This window comes from Esox lucius, chromosome 4 (genome assembly GCF_011004845.1).
Source record: "Esox lucius isolate fEsoLuc1 chromosome 4, fEsoLuc1.pri, whole genome shotgun sequence".
Classification (NCBI taxonomy): domain Eukaryota; kingdom Metazoa; phylum Chordata; class Actinopteri; order Esociformes; family Esocidae; genus Esox; species Esox lucius.
In genome coordinates, this window is record NC_047572.1 from 27441528 (window position 1) to 27460703 (window position 19176).

A 19176-nucleotide genomic window follows, 5' to 3' on the forward strand; every position below is an offset into this window, starting at 1 on the left:
AAAACAAAAAAAGAAAGTATCTGGAACGAGTCAAACTGCAATAAAACATTTCATTCAAATGACTACCAACGTTAGCCACTGCTAGCAACAAAGTCAATAGAAGCATTCAGGGCAGGAACATGCTTACAGAACAAAAGATCCAAATCACCTGAAATCAACTGTCCTCTCAGTAATAGTTGAAATGTGTAAAAAAAAAAAATAATCACAATTATTCATGTCCCTATCAGTGAAAATTATGAATATATCAACACTGTGTGTCACACACTGTGTAATGCATCCCTTCTATGGGATTCATTCTGAGCTTGAAGATGGCGTCTTTACAGAGGCTTTTGGCGTGGCGTGTCTGCCATCTAGTGGTAAATGCATGGAGTGCAAAGTGACACGCAAATCAAATGTGGATATGAAAATCTGATCCATGTTGTAATCAATAAAAAATCTGATCCATTTTGCCAAAATACCACCTGGACCTTAACAATAGGCTTGGTTGACTATTCAAATAATACATTGATCCATCTAAGTCCCGTATTCCAAATCGCCTGAGGAAACAAACAGGGAACAATGTATTGTAAAATAAATAGGGTCCTTACCTGATGATGTAGTGAGCAAACTTTGGTTGTCATGCTGCCTTTTGAAGAGCTTTATAATGACATATTGTAATATAACATTTCAAGTGGGTTGGTAAAAAGTGCATTTGGTATTTACAGTGGATACAAAAAGTCTACACAGCCCTGTTAAAATGCCAGGTTTTTGTGATGTAATTTGCAAAGAGTAGGCAAATATTGCCATGTCAAGATGTGCCATACTAATAGACTCCCACCCAAAAAGACTGAGTGCTGTAATAAAATCAACAGGTTCTTTATCAAAGTATTAGTTTAAGGGTGTGCATACTTATGCAACCAGGTTATTGTGAGTTTTTTAATTTTTCCCCCTTGAAGATTTCAGTTTGTTTTTCAATTGAATTGTTCACATTATAGGTCACATTAAAAGTGGAAACAGTTCTGACATGATTTATCTTTGTCTCATTCTTTTACATCACAAGAACCTGGCAATTTAACAGGGGTGTGTAGACTTTTTATATCCACTGTATTTGTCATTACATCCATGTTTGAAAGCTAGTCATTCACATTTACATAGGAAATAATGAATATGAAGTAATAAAGATGACTTCTGTTAAGGTCTAACCAAAGTCAGTGGGCTATACAACATAATTTACATATAAATACTTTATACAAGTATTTGAGTGACCAGTGTAATTTACTCCCATTAGACTGACATCCAATTGGTTGACATCACCCTGAGTACAAAATGTACTCATGTGGGAGCAATGATTATAAAATTATGAATAAACAATTGACTCCTTGATATGCTAGATAGCATGGTGACATTGGGGGAAAAATAGCCAGCAATGGTATGTTATGTCCAAAGGTAGTACAGGTTTTTTGGAATAACAGAGACCACACTGCAGTGGAGGTACAGACAACACACACCACTTGCTGAAATGTGTCCAGCAACCATCAACATTAACAGCTCATACATTCCTGTGAGTACCAGGCTTTGCAGAGGCTTTTGTCTAGGGAATGTTTTGAATAGGGGGACGTGAATTGCCTTCACACACACTATGCGAGTAAAATCAAGGTGAGGCCATTAGAGATTAGCCGGTACCATGCAGTGAAAAAAAGACATTTGTGGGCTCTTCGTGGAGCGACCTACCTCCTCAACAGACAGACGTTTGCCGTGCTCCCATGCTCTTGCAGGCAACACACAGTCACCTGGGGTAATAGTAGCCCATGCATTATATGGCTTCCTCATATCAGTTTGTAAACTTATTTTATGTTGTATTTTTTTTTATAATTTCAGCCAGGGCCTTGATGCACAGGTGACAACGGCACAGGCTATCGCTAACCTGGCCCTCGGTATTCATATGGCTCCCACCAGTCAAGGGGAAATGAAACACATTAAACTCTGTTGTAGGTTTCACGAGTGGCTTTGAGACTCAATTCGCACTTATAACGACCTAATAAGAATTTATGGCTACTCTGTAATAACAATTGGTAATTCAGAAATAATTAATATTTCAATTACCCTATTGTAAATAAAAATTATGTACGTCAAAATTCTTAGTGTTGAGTAGACTTAAACTTTTGTGCCAGGACTGTTCACCATCTCAGCATACATCACACTTCTGCAGCTGGGTGGGTATTACTACTCGTTTCAGGCAGCCGGGCTAGGGAACAATGTCGTGAACGGGATTTACGACAGTCTAGGCCAGCTACAATCGATTTTCAGTAGATGCTATTTGTTATCCCTATTTTCTTTTTTCTTCAATTTAAGGGATGGGCATTATGTTAACACGGTTTTAACGCTTAGTTTTAGAAAGACACATTGCTAAAGCATTCTGGGGTTACGATTTTTTATGTATAGTTTAGAGACGATCGAAACAAAGACATTCGTTAGTATGAGCATAGGCAGAGTGCTTGTCCAATAGAAATACCCAATCGGAAGTGATGGAGTTCAAATAGGTTCGAGTCTGACGGTTGTGTCTGCGCATGTGCTGGTAATACAATCAAAGGCATTTCATCTATATAATGCATTTGACAAAAATAAAAACCCGTTCTTGATGTTTTTGAATGGTTGTATTACTTACTACTTCATCTACATTACACATGGAACCATCATTTATCTTAACACGCGCGACTGTAATACCCTGATGGAATGATTACGTCAAGTTCCCGGAAGTCTTGCAATGTTGTTCCTCTGGGCTTAAAATATCTGTGAGCGAAACGATCCTCAGTTTTTCAGGCAGATTTACGGCAAGACCAGAAAGCACATGTGTTTTCGTCGCGTGGAACTTGTGTCTGGCACCTAACTTCAGCAGCTAGGTTTATTTGTTGTACACAGGTATGTTAATGGAAATATATATATATATATATATATATATAGTACTTAATCCGTTGCGCAAGTCTAAAACACTGTTTTCAGCCAATTATTACATACGTATATGTTGTCAATAAGCTATTACATTTCGCTGAATACTTCTAGGGTATCCTACGTCGCCCTGGCAAGCTATTCTATCTTTAGCTAGCTAAAAGCTAAGTTGTTTAATTTTTATATTGTTTATTACTTGGTCTTGGCCATGTATTGGTAAAATAATTAGTGAATTAATTAATTGTTAGTTCTCATGGCTTTAGGGGATGTTCTTTAACGTTGCGTAAACTTTTTAAACATAGCCAGTTCACTCCAGGTACCGTACTTGGACGAGCATGGTGCTTACAAAGCTTGTTTTTTGGGTTCGAGTCCCTTGAGACACATGAACTGTATACATTCTAGTCGCTTTGGATGATTCTGCATTTTTTTTATGTTAACTAAGGTTATCCAAAGTTAAAGACATTCAGTTGTATGTCCCACCTAATTATCCTTCGTTCTCCAACCATTGCAGGTGATCTTGGAAAATGTCTTTCCGAGGAGGAGGTGGAAGAGGGGGCCGTGGTGGTGGATTCAATCGTGGTGGAGGTGGAAGAGGAGGTGGATACGGTGGTGGTGGCGGTGGAGGATACGGAGGTCGAGGTGGTGGAGGTGGTTTTCGAGGTGGTGGACGAGGAGGTCGAGGAGGCTTCCAAGACTATGGCCCTCCAGAATATGTTGTTGGTAAGATGAGTTCACCACGCAAAGGTGTGCCACATCACTTTCCAGTGATTCAGGGGGCATCTTGAATTGACACTTAACATTCAGCTATTTCCGTACTGTGGTCTAGCACAACAGTTCTTCTGTTTGTACTTGTCGTGTTGTTGTTCCAGGTCTGACCACAGTTTGTCTCCACAGCTCTAGGAGAGTTCATGCACCCCTGTGAGGACGAAATTGTGTGCAAGTGTGTAACCGAGGAGAACAAGGTTCCCTACTTCAATGCGCCCGTGTACTTGGAGAACAAGGAGCAGATCGGTAAAGTGGACGAAATCTTCGGTCAACTACGGGACTTTGTATCCTTTTTGTCTGTCGTTCCCTGACGTACTCTGGGATGTTTTTGGAAACAATTGGTCATGCTTTCTTTATTTCATTACATGGTGTTGAAAAGTCCCCAATCCCTAATACCTAGATTTTAATCTAATTAGATTCAACTTTATTGTCATTGAAGAGTACAAGTGAAGTACAACAAAATGTGTTAGCTGTTAGTATCTATCCTGAAGTGCAAATAGAAGAGGGCAGGAAATTTAGAAGTATTAAGTGTAGTGTTTGTTACAAGTGGAATGTATAGATGTGCAATGAAGGCAAATACTGTGCAAATGGCAATTCTAAATGAGCAATGAAGGCAATTAAGGGAAGTATAATGTATGTACCAGTGGGAAATGAGTAGTTGTGCAATGATTCAAATGGCAATGCTGACTGCAGTCGAGCAAATCGGAGGTGTAAGGTAGCATGTACAACTGAAATGTAGGGATAGTAGCAATGAGGTTCCTGAGGTAGACATGCATGTAACAGCTGAAAAATGCAAGTATAGTGGCAATTCTAAATGTGCAGTGCAGGCAAATTGAAGGTGCAAGGTGACTTATTATGGTTGTGAGGTCCAGAATTCTTCCCTTTGAAACATTTAAGGGAGACTAGACTTCTGGGATGTAAAATGGATTTTAAATGCAGAACATTTTCAGTGGTAGTGCTAGTTGAGGGAGTGCACAATTGTTGCTGCTAAAACAGCAAAGCACTCAGACAAATAATCTCAATATGAGATACTTAATCATTATAGATATTGGTTGATATCTAACTGATACTAAACTAACCCAGGGGTAATTTATCAACCATATGATGCCTGAAGGCCATGCGCTCAGACTTGCACTTTAAAACCTACGATAACTCCAGTAAAATAATGTGCAAAATGTGTGTGACATCGATTTGTAAACATTGCCTAGACATTAGTGATGTGCAGTTTGAGAATGATTAATTCGTTTTGAACTAATCTTTTTAGTGTCTCCGGACTCGTGAGTCCTTTTTTCTAGTGACTCGTTCAATTGTATCGTTCATTTGAACGTTTGACAGCGGATTTCTACAACATGATCACTTGCTTCATAACCCGGTCCTCCAGCTCAGTTCACCGATCAACATCTATGTACTTTCGCAGAGAAAAATAGATCAAGGAGGAACTTCATAAAGAAGTTCTTGCCTTATAACTGATAATTGAACACAGACTAAAATAAGTAATATAGTTAGTTGATTACTGATGTCATGAAAAAAAAGCAGATGAAAAGAAGCACGGAGCTGCTGCCTTGGCCTAACTAAAAAAGACTGAACGACTGACTCAGTTTTATCGGTCAATTGAACGGTTGTTTCGACTGAACGACTGGCCGCGGAGTTCTACCCACCCACGGAATACGCTGTTAGTTTTACTTTTGCAAAGAAAAATAAACCAAGACCGTAGCTTGGTCAGTTTTATCATTCAATTGAACAGTTCTTCAGTACATTTGGAACGAAATGACTCGAAAGATTCAAACATTTTACTGAAAGACTCACATTTTATTCAGAAGGTCTCCTTCAGTGCTTTGGTCGGGCATATTCATTCTGCCAAACAACCCTGTTATAAAAAAGATTCATGCAGGCTCCTGATGTTTTATTGTTTTTGTCTGTTTTGAAGACTTGTTTTGCTACCCAAACACTTTTTGTGGTGGTTATTAAATTACCTACCCCCAGAGCCTTTCACTCTCATAATTGGTGTGTGGCTAGTAGCATAGTGGTTATCATCTTCCAGTGTGGGCTAATATTTGTCGTATATGAGGTCTTTGCAGCTGAATGGAATGCGAGTGGCGGCGACGTGTGAATGCTTTATCTCCATCTGTCTGTGCATTGGCGTCCATCTTGTAATCTACAGTAAAGCCATTGTGTTCACAAATTGGATGTTTAAATTCTGAGGATCCTCCATCATTTAATCATACAAGGGTTAGTTCTCACCGGCTGCACCTCACAAAATGTGTGGCAGTTAGGATTAGAAATGCGATTATGTCTGCACGCTGTAGTTCTAATGGCATGTAATGGTTTCATATTTTGTGACAATGGTTTTTCCCCTTAACCTGAAAGTACAGTATTTCTCTGTTAAACTCTCTGATAATATGAAGGCATCCTCATTCAAGAAACTACAGAAGGTAAGCTATATTAGGCTGTTATGTTTAATAAAGGGGGATATCTTTTTGTCTGGCACCGATGATGCTTACAGAATTAACCACGGCGTTCCTGCTTCTAGCACTGTTCAGAATATAGAGAACAGAAGCAACTCTTCCGTCATTGTTTCTGAATAAAACATGGAGACCGTGGCCATGATTACATTGGTTGGAGGAGACTCACAATCCTTTAGGAATAGCCACACAGCTGATGAGTTCAGCCAAATTCTGTTTCTCTGTAATTGTGTCATTCAGCTTGCCGACCCCCGTGACAGACCCATGAATGACGCTTTCACTGTACATGGTCATGCCAATTGAACATTTCCTACTGCTTGTATTCTGTAACACATTTTTTGTCTGTAGTTTTATGTAGACCCAATGAAGCTCCTACCACTCCAGAGGTTCCTTCCAAGGCCCCCTGGTGAGAAGGGTCCCCCGAGAGGAGGAAGAGGAGGCAGAGGAGGAAGGGGGGGTCCCCGCGGAGGTAAGAGAGAAACATCTGCTTACATTTTCCTATTGTTCTGTCTGAAACCAACGTTTGGGGTAGCGGTTGATATGAAAACCAAATGAATTTGGCCTCCTCCCAGGCGGATTCCGTGGCGGCAGAGGTGGCGGCGACCGTGGCGGTTTTGGCAGGGGAGGTTTTGGTGGTGGACGAGGAGGTGGAGGATTCCGAGGAAGGGGCGGCGGCGGTGGACGAGGATTCCGAGGTGAGTTGAACCGCGGGGAAAGGAATCAAACTGAATGCGAATTGACATATTGCAAGCTGCTTCTGTTTGGTTTTTCTGGCGTGTTAATTGTGTGCCATTTTCTACGATTCAGGGGCAAGATGATGGCTACACCGCATCAGGGAATCCTCAGTTTCACTACCGTCGGAAACAGATTGGTGCAATGTGATGCCTGAGCTTGGCTCATTTGGACTTGGAGAAAGGCATTGCATCTTTTTTTATACTGCTCAGCTGTCAATTCGTTTTTTATTTTTAAAAAGTGTACACAAATCTCAGAATGATGTGTGAATTGCTGGCTTTTATTTGAATTCCCTTTAATTCCACACTTCTCACCGGGAACAATGTCGAAATAGCCCTGTTTATGCAACTCTTCAGCGTTGTTCACACTGGATTGTTTTTGCGTCTGTGTTGATGTCCTGTTTTTATGCTGTTGGAATGATTTGGAGCTCAGTTAGATGTTGATAAACATGGTCAGTGTTGATAAATGAGTTCATTTGTCTTATGTTTTCATTACAACTCACTGAAAAATTTGATGAACCTTGTGGGTCCAACATGAGTGCAGTTAGACAGAGACTCTTTAGTAAAGAGAAACCTTGGATTACACAGTGCTGTTTAGGTATATCCAGCATTTATTTGAGCTTTATTTGTAATTGTGCATTCCTGCTTATGCACAGGGTTGTGGAGGGGGAGTGTGGAAAGGACTGTACCAATACTGTTGCATAAGCTTCCTTTGGCCAACTGCTCATGCAGCAGAAATGTTATTTTCACACGGTTTATACAATGATGTGTAACGGTTCCACTACGTTTCCAAATGTAAGAAAATATTTATTAAAGCAGCTGTAGCTCAACAACAGCCTCACCAAGATCCAGTTTGGTGTTCAAACTGGGATTCACAGAAAGGTTCTCCTGGGTGTGAGGTGAAGTTCAGTGGATGTGTTTCTCTACTGGACACTTCAGCATACTTTTTTTTTTTTTGTTAAGAAAAGCGAAGATGTGCGTTGAACAGTAAATCACCTTTGAAAGGCCCTTTGCGTTCCGGAATCAAAACATCACATGCTTCAAATTCAGGTTAAAGTATGCCATCAAGGATGTCTGTTTTGTCTCAACTGTTCAGTTACTACTCCAAAAGCAAATAATCCAACAATCCAATGACTTGACAAAATGTCATTGATGAAGGCTGTGTGAATGTTATACAATTGACATTTCTGAGCTGTTTTATGTGGATGAAATAATTGGAACATTTCACTGTTTTACACTTGTCAGTGTATTATTATGGTGTTTTGGTCCATTGAATTGATGGCCCATACCCAGCCATACAATGTTTTCTGGATGGCTAGTGTGAATAATTTTGAGAGAGATTTCTCCAATCTGTAGTTCTGTAACAGCTGTGTGGCCAAAACTGAGATACTCCACACAGTTTGAGGAGAGGTAATATTGCACAGTTGATTAAATTCAAAGCCTCACTCCAGGGGCAAATGCCCGTTTCGGTTTGTAAGCAAGGCTTTTCAAAAGGGGGGTGTGTGTGTATATGTATGTGTGTATATATATATAATGCTCTGGTGATAGTCTTGGTACATGTATTTTAGGATCTATTGAACCTTGAAGTTATAACAAGGCTGGATTTTCTCGTTAATTTCAACACGCCAGCACCAGCTCTCAGATCGTTTGCCTCGGTTATCAGCTCAGATACACAACTTTTACTTCTGCGTGGCTCGGGATTTTATAGCTTGATTAAAATGTGATTAAATAAGTACTGTGCAAAATTGCATATACTTTTTAGTCAAAATGACTAATATTGGAGTAATTGAACACTTAGTTACAGAGCTATTAAGATTTGAAGAGCCGAATGTTTAGCCTATGATCCATCAAAACTAACTTAATCGCAGTTCCTTCAATTATGAAAAGACCACTCAGAAACATAATTATATATTACAATCTGTATGTTTTGCTACTTGTATTTAGTCCACACTGTTATGGATTAGCTGCATGGTCCATCTGCGATTGGCTGAGGGATCGAATTTCATAGGTTTCCACAAATGTGCCGGATATTTTAACATGAAACGTAGCACGTAGCAGGCGGGGTTTACCAAAAAAACCTGCGTCCTGCACATCAGTCCTGATTGGTCGAGACGTGTTCTAGAGTACTTTCTGCTAGTTCACACAGCCACGTTTTGTCTTGCTGAAGAAAGAACATGGATACAGCTGGAAAAGTAAGTTCCAAGTACCTATTCAAAATGATGCACGTTGCTCGTGATACAATTATGCAATGTTACCATTATGTCGTTCAAACTACTTTAAACCGTGTATTCTTGCAAAGGCTGATCAAACTGCCGTAGATGAACAAACGATAGGCTGCAGAGAAACTGTTCTATTTTCACTGACTCAACAAACCTATCGATAGCAGTCGTGGAACCTGAATTAATCTAGCTAAGTTGGCCTGTATTTAACTACCTAAAACAATCGCCGTGGAAGATCCTGCTGCTACATAAATCCCTTTGCTACACTGCTTCTAACCAACGCTCCTTGGTCCAGAGCTCTTTTGTATGAACCAGCCTAGAGTAAATTCGCTTCGAAACTGGCTGGCTAGTCCAGATCTGTTGCCCAATCATTGGCAAAAGAGCTGATCCGTTGAGATGTTGGTTAAAGATTAAACCGAGGGCGGAGAAGCCGAAAGTCCGTCCAACTGTTAAGATTGATGGCCCACATTGTATGGTAGTTGCACATTACACATGCATTCACTGGGCAGCCTCACTCAACAGTTATTACAAGCGATCGTTATCATACTTCGTGTTTGTGAAATTGGCTGCAAGAACTCTTGTCTGACTTCCAGGTGATCAAGTGCAAGGCAGCTGTTGCCTGGGAGGCTGGGAAGGGTCTGTCTATAGAAGAGGTGGAGGTGGGTCCACCGAAGGCCCATGAAGTGCGCATAAAGGTAAACCACTCTTCCTTGTACCTCAAGTGTCTTACACACAAGCGCCCCTGCGTTGCACTTGCATGGCAACTCCAGCTGTCTGTATGGCTGAACATTTGTGTTTTGGTCTGAACAGTATATCGCTGAGTACACTTGTTTCCAAAACACAACTTAATACTGTTTGAGGCACACTTTGTCAGGGATGGACTTTTCAACAGCTGGAGGAACTGTCAAGTGTTCCCCTGACCTTTGCCCCCTAGATTCACAGTGCTGACAACCTCCATAAGCATTTAGCAGTGGTCTCTCTGATCCTGCCTCTGAAATTTTAGAAGACTGATTTCTAAACCATGACTAATCTTGTCTACTCCACCTCTACCCTAACTGAACGAGACCATTCTTCTACGGGGTGATTGCATGAATTAACTCTTACTAGAATTTGTGCACATGGTGCATAAACGCATGGTAAATGAGACAATTTGTATATAGTTGCGCATGTGACTCATGCGAGTGTATATAATACATTTTAGCAACGGCATATGTCCTGTCACTATGGCTCTTCAACCAAAGGATAATGAGTGAGGTGCACGAGTGGATGAAAGCACCAACAGAGCTCTGACCCTTTGACCAGACTTTAATGTGGGAAATACTGTGGAAATTGTCCTTGAGTCTTTCAGTGGCCTCTAACGTGAGAGTCAGGCTTCCATTATCAAAACCGGCTGGGCCCAGGGAGTCCTAACAAAGGCTGCATTGTGTGAATATTTGTGAGCAGTTGCTGTGCAAAATGTTACTGTGTATTTACATTAAAGGCTAAGGTGACCTTTTCCAGCCATATCTTTAGCTCCCTGTCTGGTGATATATTTTTTCTGGTATTGGAATCATTCATTGCTACGTTATATTTACACATTCAAAGTCTTGGTGTATTGGGACTGTTAGTTGTATAACACATACGGAATAGGAACTAGAACACTCAAGGCTGACAATTATATACTGTGGTTGCTGAATATTTAAGATGATGTACCAGATTTTATTTTTATTAGCCTAGCCATAGCCTAAAGTGTTTGCACACATGCTTTGAAATCTTAATGGGAGAAAGGAGTGCATTAAATGATGGCGATTTGTGTTTCAGTTCGTTGCATTAACTACGGGCGACATGCATTTCAGCTGTTTGCGACCGGAGTCTGTCATACAGATGCCTACACCCTGAGCGGCAGTGATCCAGAGGGACTGTTCCCTGTCATCCTGGGTCATGAGGGTGCCGGGACAGTCGAAAGTGTGGGAGAGGGCGTAGCCAACTTTAAGCCAGGTGAAGGACTAAATATAATCTTGTGCTCTCCATGAGTCTTTATATGCTCTTGATACGCACTAGCCCCATACTAACATTCCAGAATCAAAAAAATCAAACAACATTGTCAATTGAATAAGATGTTTAAATACTGGTCTGAAACACAACCCTGCACATCCATTGTGTCCTCAGGACTACTAAGTTTGAAAAACATTGTCCTCGTGACTCTGTCTTACTAAACGTCTCTTATCTTCCAAGGTGACCATGTCATCCCTTTGTATGTGCCACAGTGTGGGGAGTGCAAATTCTGCAAAAACCCTAAGACCAACCTCTGCCAGAAGATCAGGTAATTGGAACATAATCTCACCCAGTCATCAGTGCAGGCTGAGGCAATTATAGCTTGTAAGGTTGAGGTCATGGTCCTTCAAATCAAATGGGTATTTTTCACATGCTGTTTGACTGACAGCAAAAGGCTTACTTACAGGCACTTTTCCAAAAATTGTAAATGCAATTCATTACTGACTCCCATTTTCAAAGCCAGGCAGTAAAGGACTGAGCATATATGTACTGTTAGATTACTTCCCGAAAGAATATGACAATATGCCACTGCAGTCCTTGAAATTGAAGTGCTGTACGTGTGAAGAAGCATCCAGTGTAGCTAGCTATTAGGTTTGAATGTGACATAGTTGACTTAAACATACACTGTTGATGCCCGTTTCCTTTAATCGTCCGTTTCCTTTCATCGCCCATTTTACCAGGATAACCCAGGGTCGGGGTCTGATGCCGGACAACACCTCGCGGTTTACCTGTAAGGGCAAGCAGCTCTTTCACTTCATGGGGACCAGCACCTTCTCAGAGTACACGGTGGTGGCTGACATTTCACTGGCCAAGGTGGATAAACAGGCTCCCCTGGACAAAGTGTGCCTGCTGGGCTGTGGGATCTCCACAGGCTATGGAGCGGCCCTCAACACTGCGAAGGTAGGGGTGGGGGGTGTGTGTGGGGGGGGTTACTGTTTTACTGTCTTCTCTGTTAATGAAGGGTGCAGATTTCAGAAGGCAAAGAGGTCATGAAGACGTCATGTTGCTTTACCGACAAGGCCGTTCCATCCATTGTTTTTCTCCATGGTTACCTGCAGGTTGAGCCTGGCTCCACCTGTGCTGTGTTTGGCCTGGGTGCTGTCGGCCTTGCCGTCATCATGGGCTGCAAAGTTGCCGGGGCGACCAGGATCATTGGCGTGGATATTAATCCAGACAAGTTTGACAAGAGCAAGGAGTTTGGGGCCACAGAGTTTGTGAACCCGAAGGACCACGATAAACCTATCCAGGAGGTTCTGGTTGAGATGACTGATGGAGGGGTGGACTACTCCTTCGAATGCATTGGCAATGTGGGAATCATGGTGAGACTCTGTCTAACAGGATTTACCGGACAGGGGGAGATGGAAAGGCAGCTTGTTCAGAATAGTGTTCTTGTCATGTAGAATAGGACAACTGCTCTTATTGCAATTCTGTCTGCAATGTTCTGGATTTTTTCCCTCACTGAATACACCCCTAAATGACTTCCATGGCTGCTCTGGAGATGATGAGGCAGGGAATTGGGAAGGTAACATAATGGCACTTATGGCAAAACAAATTTAAGGAAGTTGTTCTTCTCTTTCCCACCAGAGTTGCCATATTTCACACATCAGAAATGTTATTTCACTTTTTTTAAGTAGATCTGTGTTTTGGTTAGCAGGTCTTCTGACATGACTCCATTGTTTCAGAGGGCTGCTCTGGAGGCGTGTCACAAAGGGTGGGGTGAGAGCATCATAATTGGGGTGGCGGGCGCAGGACAGGAGATCTCCACACGTCCGTTCCAGCTGGTTACTGGCCGTGTGTGGAGGGGCACAGCATTTGGAGGTAAATGTCGTGAGAAACCTTGCAGTTTGTAAATATATTTTTTCTTTTAAAAGTGATTAAAGATGAGCAGAAATTTAACTGGTTTAAAATATATACACACACACACAATGGCAATGCCTATATTCATCAGGATGTAATCTTGTTCCTTTTCCCAGGCTGGAAGAGTGTGGAGAGCGTCCCTAAACTAGTGGCCGACTACATGAATAAGAAGCTGAAGGTGGATGAGTTTGTGACCCATACTTTGCCATTTGACCAGATCAATGAGGGCTTTGACCTCATGCATGCCGGAAAGAGGTGACTCGATCAATTGTTCTGTTACATCAGTTGTTTTGGTACTAATTTAAAATTCAACACGGTTTTATTAAAGGCCTTTAAAGCAGTATACTTATCTCTGCTTTTCAATTCCTCTTCCAGTATCCGAACCGTCCTGAAGTTCTGAAACACCTGCCTGCTGTGTTTGGCCCGTCTTCCCTGGCTTCTATAAAATAATCACTTTTGTACTCTGTAGCATTTACAACCCAGGGCACTTATGTCACCCAACTTTCAGAATTCAGATTCCCTGTTTTTGGGCATGTCTGTTGTTCTTAGATGTTGCTGATACTTGATAGAGGTTACAAAGGCTTGGATAGGTATTTTCTTTCCCAGTCAGCTCACCATGTGGTATGTTCTCTTATGCCCGACTTCACAGTTGAACAATGGATGATTCATGCAATGTCTGAGCTGGGTGACTTGACTTGTACGTATTCTGCTTTCTCTTATCAATTAGCATTATACACCTGTTATGGAATTAAGTTGTAATGTATTTTTTGCAGTTTAATGTCAATGTCTCATTTGGGCAGTGGCGTTGGAAAGTATTCAGCCACCTTCAGTTCTCTACATTAAGTGTAAAAGAAAAATAAAGCTAGCAATCTACACACAACAACTCATACTGACTAAGTAAATTTTTTTTAGATTTGTAGACCTATTTCCAGAAAATAAACGTAAATTTCATGTACAAAGTATTCAGACCCTTTGCCTTGACACTCAAAGTCAAGTGTCCTTTTCGAGTCCCTATAAATTTTTCTCAAACACTACCGATAACAATAATTTCACTGCTAATGTCTCCCCCTCCGCCCTGAAATCTTGCCCGCAATTACTAATTCATATGTTCTTCAGGTGCTGACTTTGCTGATAGCTACTCCTTTTAGGAAGGTGTTTTATTCCCGGTATAAATTTGGTTTTATATTTGATATCATCTTCTTTGATATCCAGAGTTTGCTTGTTCATAGCGCTCCCTAAAAACATCCTACAAAGACAACGGCTATATATATAGAATGAGGTGAAGGTAGAGAGCACGGTACACCCTTTGGTTTGGCGGTTTCGATGCGTTTTCAAAAAATGTTTTACATTACTTTCAATGAAGGAAGATTACGTGGATGAGACTAAGGGACCGTCTTAAAAGTGCATTTGGCAGAAATCAATTGTAGACATTGTTTCATTTTGTAATTTGTTCATACCAAAAAATATATATGAAAAACAAATAGGCTATGCCTAAATCATTTTACAGATGATATTATCTAAGAGACATTAGCTCTAAATCAATTTTATACTGTAGTTACTGACCTTCCTTGTCCCAATTCCCAGCTTATAATTGCTGTTTTTCCTTCTACTTTAATTTCTCATTGTAAACTGCATTTTCCTAATAGCTGAAATCCCATATCAGCTAGAGATATACAGAAAAGTTTGCTGTGTTCCTTTACCTGTCCTTACAAAGGTAAACCTCATATTTCCCCATTATTTATCTTCATTTGTGTATTTTTATTTTTTTTACCTTGTTACAACTCTTAACATATAGATGTGTTTTACAGTAAGTTTCTATCCAGGTGACGTACCTCAAAAACAATTGTATATCCATTTATGTAATACCGGAGATCCACAAACAAGTGTGGTGTGTTCCTGTATCTATCCTCTCAAAGGTACACCTGTATTTTACAAGTCAATTCTCTATTTTATATTAAAATATGTATCAATACAACTCTTACCAAACATTAACTTCTTTAATAATTTCCTACCAAGAAGACATGTACCTCTGAAACCACATTTATTTTGGTCACTGAGCTTCCTTCTCCAGAGTACATTCTGTGGATTTGCCATTTTCAATGTTGTTAATATTAGCAGCTTTTGTCCTTTAACACTATTTGTAATAGCTCACTATCCATATGAACTACTTCTCTACAAACGTGGTGTGTTCCCCTGTTTCCTCCAAAAGGTAAACCCCTCCAAATTCATAATCTTGATTTATTTTAAAATGACATGCATGGTTACAACTCTATTACCTAATTGACATGAATTATTTTGAATAGCTTCCAGTCCAGATGACATGTACCTCTAAAACCACTTTCAATTTTGTTTACAGACCTTCTTTGTCGAGACCTTCTTTGGCCCTTAGATTTTCCCTTTAAAATGTTGGTCAATTTACAGATCTAACTCATATGGATAGTAAGCTATTAAAAAACGTATTGTATAGAACAGGGGAGTGTCTGCATGTTTTAGATTTTTCCTATAAATTTGTTCGCAATTCAGACCTAAGCAACCAGGTGAGGGTAGAAACTAACCAATTACTTACCTAATTAATCAAGTACAAGGTGAGAGCGAAAAATCTGCAGACGCTCGGACCTCCGTGGATCTAGTTTGTCACCTCTGGTATAGAGGGATCAATTCTCATATAATCACCGAAAATGTAAAAGGGCAAATCTAAAGGTCTGTGAACAAAAAGTGTTTTTAAATGTATATGACATCTCTATAGGAATCTTAAAAATGAAATGTATAAGATTTAACAACAAAAATATGTAGAAAATTATAGGTTTGTTTAATAACCATTTTGGGCTCTGCTAAAGGAAAAGTTTGATTTTCGATAAAATCATTGGGTGTACCCTGCTCTCTACCCTCATCCAATCATATATATTTCAGTGTCGTCTTTGTACGATTTTTTTGGAAGAGGTATTGAAGATCAAACTCCGAATATCAAACATGAAACAAAATTTACCCCTGTGTTTTATTTCTGGGTTTAAGGGTTAGATGTTTTAAGATTAATGCACTGATTTTAAATTTCTCTTGATTGGTGTCTGCTGAATGACTAGCATGTGAAAATGACTATGGTTTAATAAAGATAACAATTCTGTATATTACATATGACTGTTATATTACATATGAAATGTTAACATTAAATATCTGTGTTTTTTTGTTTAATACAGCCTTTATTGCATGTCTTTATTAAGGATGCCAATACCCACGAAGGGGAGTGTAGGAGTGACAGCTCACTTTTTGAGAACTGTGTGTTTTGCAGGATTTAGGACATCTCAACAGTTTGATCATGTGACCAGTTTGTATAGTGTTATGTCGCCGTTGCCAGCCGTTAGAAAAGGCTTACAACTGAACTGATTGGATGAACAGCATCTTTACCCACTGCAAGGCACAACACATTTTGTTTACTCCAGGCAGAGTGGCCCCGTTTACTGCTCAATTCGATGGGTGTATCCATTTTGTGTATCCATTTTTGGGTGGCCAAGTCAGTAAAGTATCATTGGTAATACATGCCAAAACAAAGTAGGCTTAAGAGTACTTTTTGATCAGTGTCTTGTGAGCAACATTAAAGAAACATTTCCGGGTCACAAAAATTCGGAAACTTTCAAAATAAGAGACCAACGTATTACTTCAAAACTGACATAAATTGAGTTTATTGTTTAAGAAAATGTACCTCGCAAAACATAAACAATTCATATATTATCATATTTGAGAGTAATTTCAATAAAAAGTGGGTATTAAAACATGTTCCAAGGGCAAAATTCAGACAATGCCATTGACGGCAATATGGAATACATATTGCCTCATAGCTCATAAACTATTGAATATTCCACTGAGAAAGCAATGTAGGAAATGTTCAGGAGAGTAAGACAAACCTGTCTAATCATGGGGAATGGTGTGCTACATCTAGCAACACAATATGTTCCACACCCTCTTTTTCCACAATGTAACTTAATGGATATGAATTACATATTGACTTATACAGAAAAAAACTGATGTATACACCGCAGTGAATGTATTGTAGGAAATGTTGAGGAGACTCTATAGGGTGATTATATGCAAAGAAATCAAGGGGCACCGTGTATTTGCAATTGTTGCTGGCATTTTACTCCACGCGTCCCATTGGCCACAATGTAACTCAGTGGATATGAAATACATATTGACTCATACAGAAAAACTGTTCTATACACCGCAGTGAATGTACAGTAGGAAATGTTATAGAATGATTATATGCAAAAACATTAAGGGCCACTGTGTATTTGCAATTGTTGCTGGCATTTTACTCTGCCTATACCATTTGTCACATTCCAAATTGCTGAATAGCCTTCAATTTAGATCCATTATTCCTTTTGTTAATGGAGGTGATGATCACTATTTGGTGATTACTTAACAATTCAGCCAATGACCTAATGTAGTTGTAAATTACTTATATAAACTGGTCATTTGCCTGCTGTATCACCTTTAGAGATGTAGGTTATTTTATCTGTAAAAATACAAAATTAATGTTTAATGTGTGAATCTGATACTGAAAAGAAAGGGAATGTTTGCATACTTTGTAAGAAATGTTGTTGTTCCAGTTTTTAGCTACATCAGAACAGTACCAAAGAACAGTACTAATTATATTCCAACTACCAAAGTACCAAGCTATTATGTAGTGTAATTACCAGTTGAACTAAATTATGCTAAATCTAGCGCACTGCTCAGCATTTGTCCAAGTTTCTTAGAAAATGTATAATGTTATTACATCAGCTTCATGACTGGGTTTCTTTGAACAGTTCAATGCATACAAAACATTCAGGTGACCTTTGTACGTTTTATCAGTGTTATACTTTTATACATTTGACTATAAAATAACTTGTGCTATAGTCATCCCAATCATCCTTTCAATTGCCAGGTAGCATCTCGTTCACAAATCTCTCATTTGATAGGCCTGTAAAATGGGAGGGTGTCCCCCATCAACCAGGGAAGTAGGACCAACCACATTTGGAGACAATCCTTGTTTGGTCTCTGCTTGGATCAGCTTACATTTGTACTGAATCACTGTTAAAAAATTCCCTCAGCTACTTTTGAAGAGGCTTTTTTTTATAATTTTTTTTATCAGGTTTGCAATTTCTTCCCAATTTGTTGGTGTTGGTGTTTGATTCATGTTGGTATGCATATGTTGTTAATTTCATTTGCCTGAGCAAAATTCTGATTGATTGAATTATTTGTATTGCCAAAATGTAGAGGCTGAAAATCTATATACGCAGCTTCTCCTTATTGGTTTATTTAGATTATTTACAATAAAACTCTTAAAAAGTATTCACAGCAACATTCCCAGAGAGGTTTAATAAAACAGTTGGCCTAGGGCTAAATGCCTGAGACTCTTTAAAGCACCTTGGACATCTCTATGTTAACACATTTATTGCTTATGGCTGTCCTGTATGTTGGTCCTGTAGGGCCAAAACCCATTCTCACATTACTGACTTATTCTGACCGGGGATACCATCCGAGTGCAGTTGAGTCAGTCTGTGTACCAACTTCTTCTAAGAAACAAAACACAGAAGTGTTTTGCCCCTCCAGGACCAACATGACAGGAATGTTGCACCAGTTTGGCTCTGGCCATGCAGCAAAAAATTGGCCACATTCTAAATACAATCCCCATCCTAAGCATCATAAACTCTAAGACTGCCCAGACGGAAGGAGATCAACTTGGGTAGAAAGGTGAGTAACTGGTTTGATTTACTGTATGTACTGCGTACCCTATCCTATTACCATTTAGTACATTATCTTTTATATTGCATGTTGTTTGATGTAAGTTCTAAATTGTAAAGCCCCATATTAGTTATTAGTATTTAGATTAAACCTAACAGCCCACATTCAGAATTGAATATGAAGGTTTTAGGATGTGCACATTTTCAAAACAATACATATAAAAAAAAGCTTAACTATTGGGACAAATCTCTAACTTTCCTTATTCCTTTGTCCTGGTCATTGGTAATTCTCATCTCCATGCCTTAGTGGATAACACTGTCCACATGCCAAATCAGGCTGATTCCACTGGTCGACCTTCCATGGCTTTTGGCTTCATGTCCACTCCTGGAGCAAGAGTTTCACATCTGAAGGCAGATGTTTGTGGGGAGGTGTTTCCCAAAGGCCTCGTCCCAGACATAGTATGTC

At 39.7% G+C, this 19176-nt stretch overlaps 2 protein-coding genes across 2 annotated transcripts; both read left to right on the forward strand.

Annotated features, from left to right (window-relative positions):
* Window positions 1–2789: 2789 nt before the first annotated feature.
* Window positions 2790–7353, forward strand: gar1 (GAR1 homolog, ribonucleoprotein). The gene is made up of 7 exons (XM_010899647.3): window positions 2790–2898; window positions 3437–3645; window positions 3820–3974; window positions 6063–6122; window positions 6501–6621; window positions 6725–6847; window positions 6960–7353. The coding sequence occupies exons 2-7, from the start codon at window positions 3450–3452 to the stop codon at window positions 6968–6970; spliced, it is 666 nt and encodes a 221-aa protein (XP_010897949.1). The 5' UTR covers window positions 2790–2898; window positions 3437–3449; the 3' UTR covers window positions 6971–7353.
* A 1597-nt stretch (window positions 7354–8950) lies between these two features.
* LOC105027506 (alcohol dehydrogenase class-3) lies at window positions 8951–13880 on the forward strand. The gene is made up of 9 exons (XM_010899635.3): window positions 8951–9075; window positions 9696–9797; window positions 10938–11079; window positions 11317–11404; window positions 11817–12036; window positions 12195–12455; window positions 12819–12954; window positions 13110–13248; window positions 13369–13880. Exons 1-9 carry the CDS (start codon window positions 9058–9060, stop codon window positions 13391–13393), a joined length of 1131 nt encoding a protein of 376 aa, XP_010897937.2. The 5' UTR covers window positions 8951–9057; the 3' UTR covers window positions 13394–13880.
* The last annotated feature ends 5296 nt before the right edge of the window (window positions 13881–19176 follow it).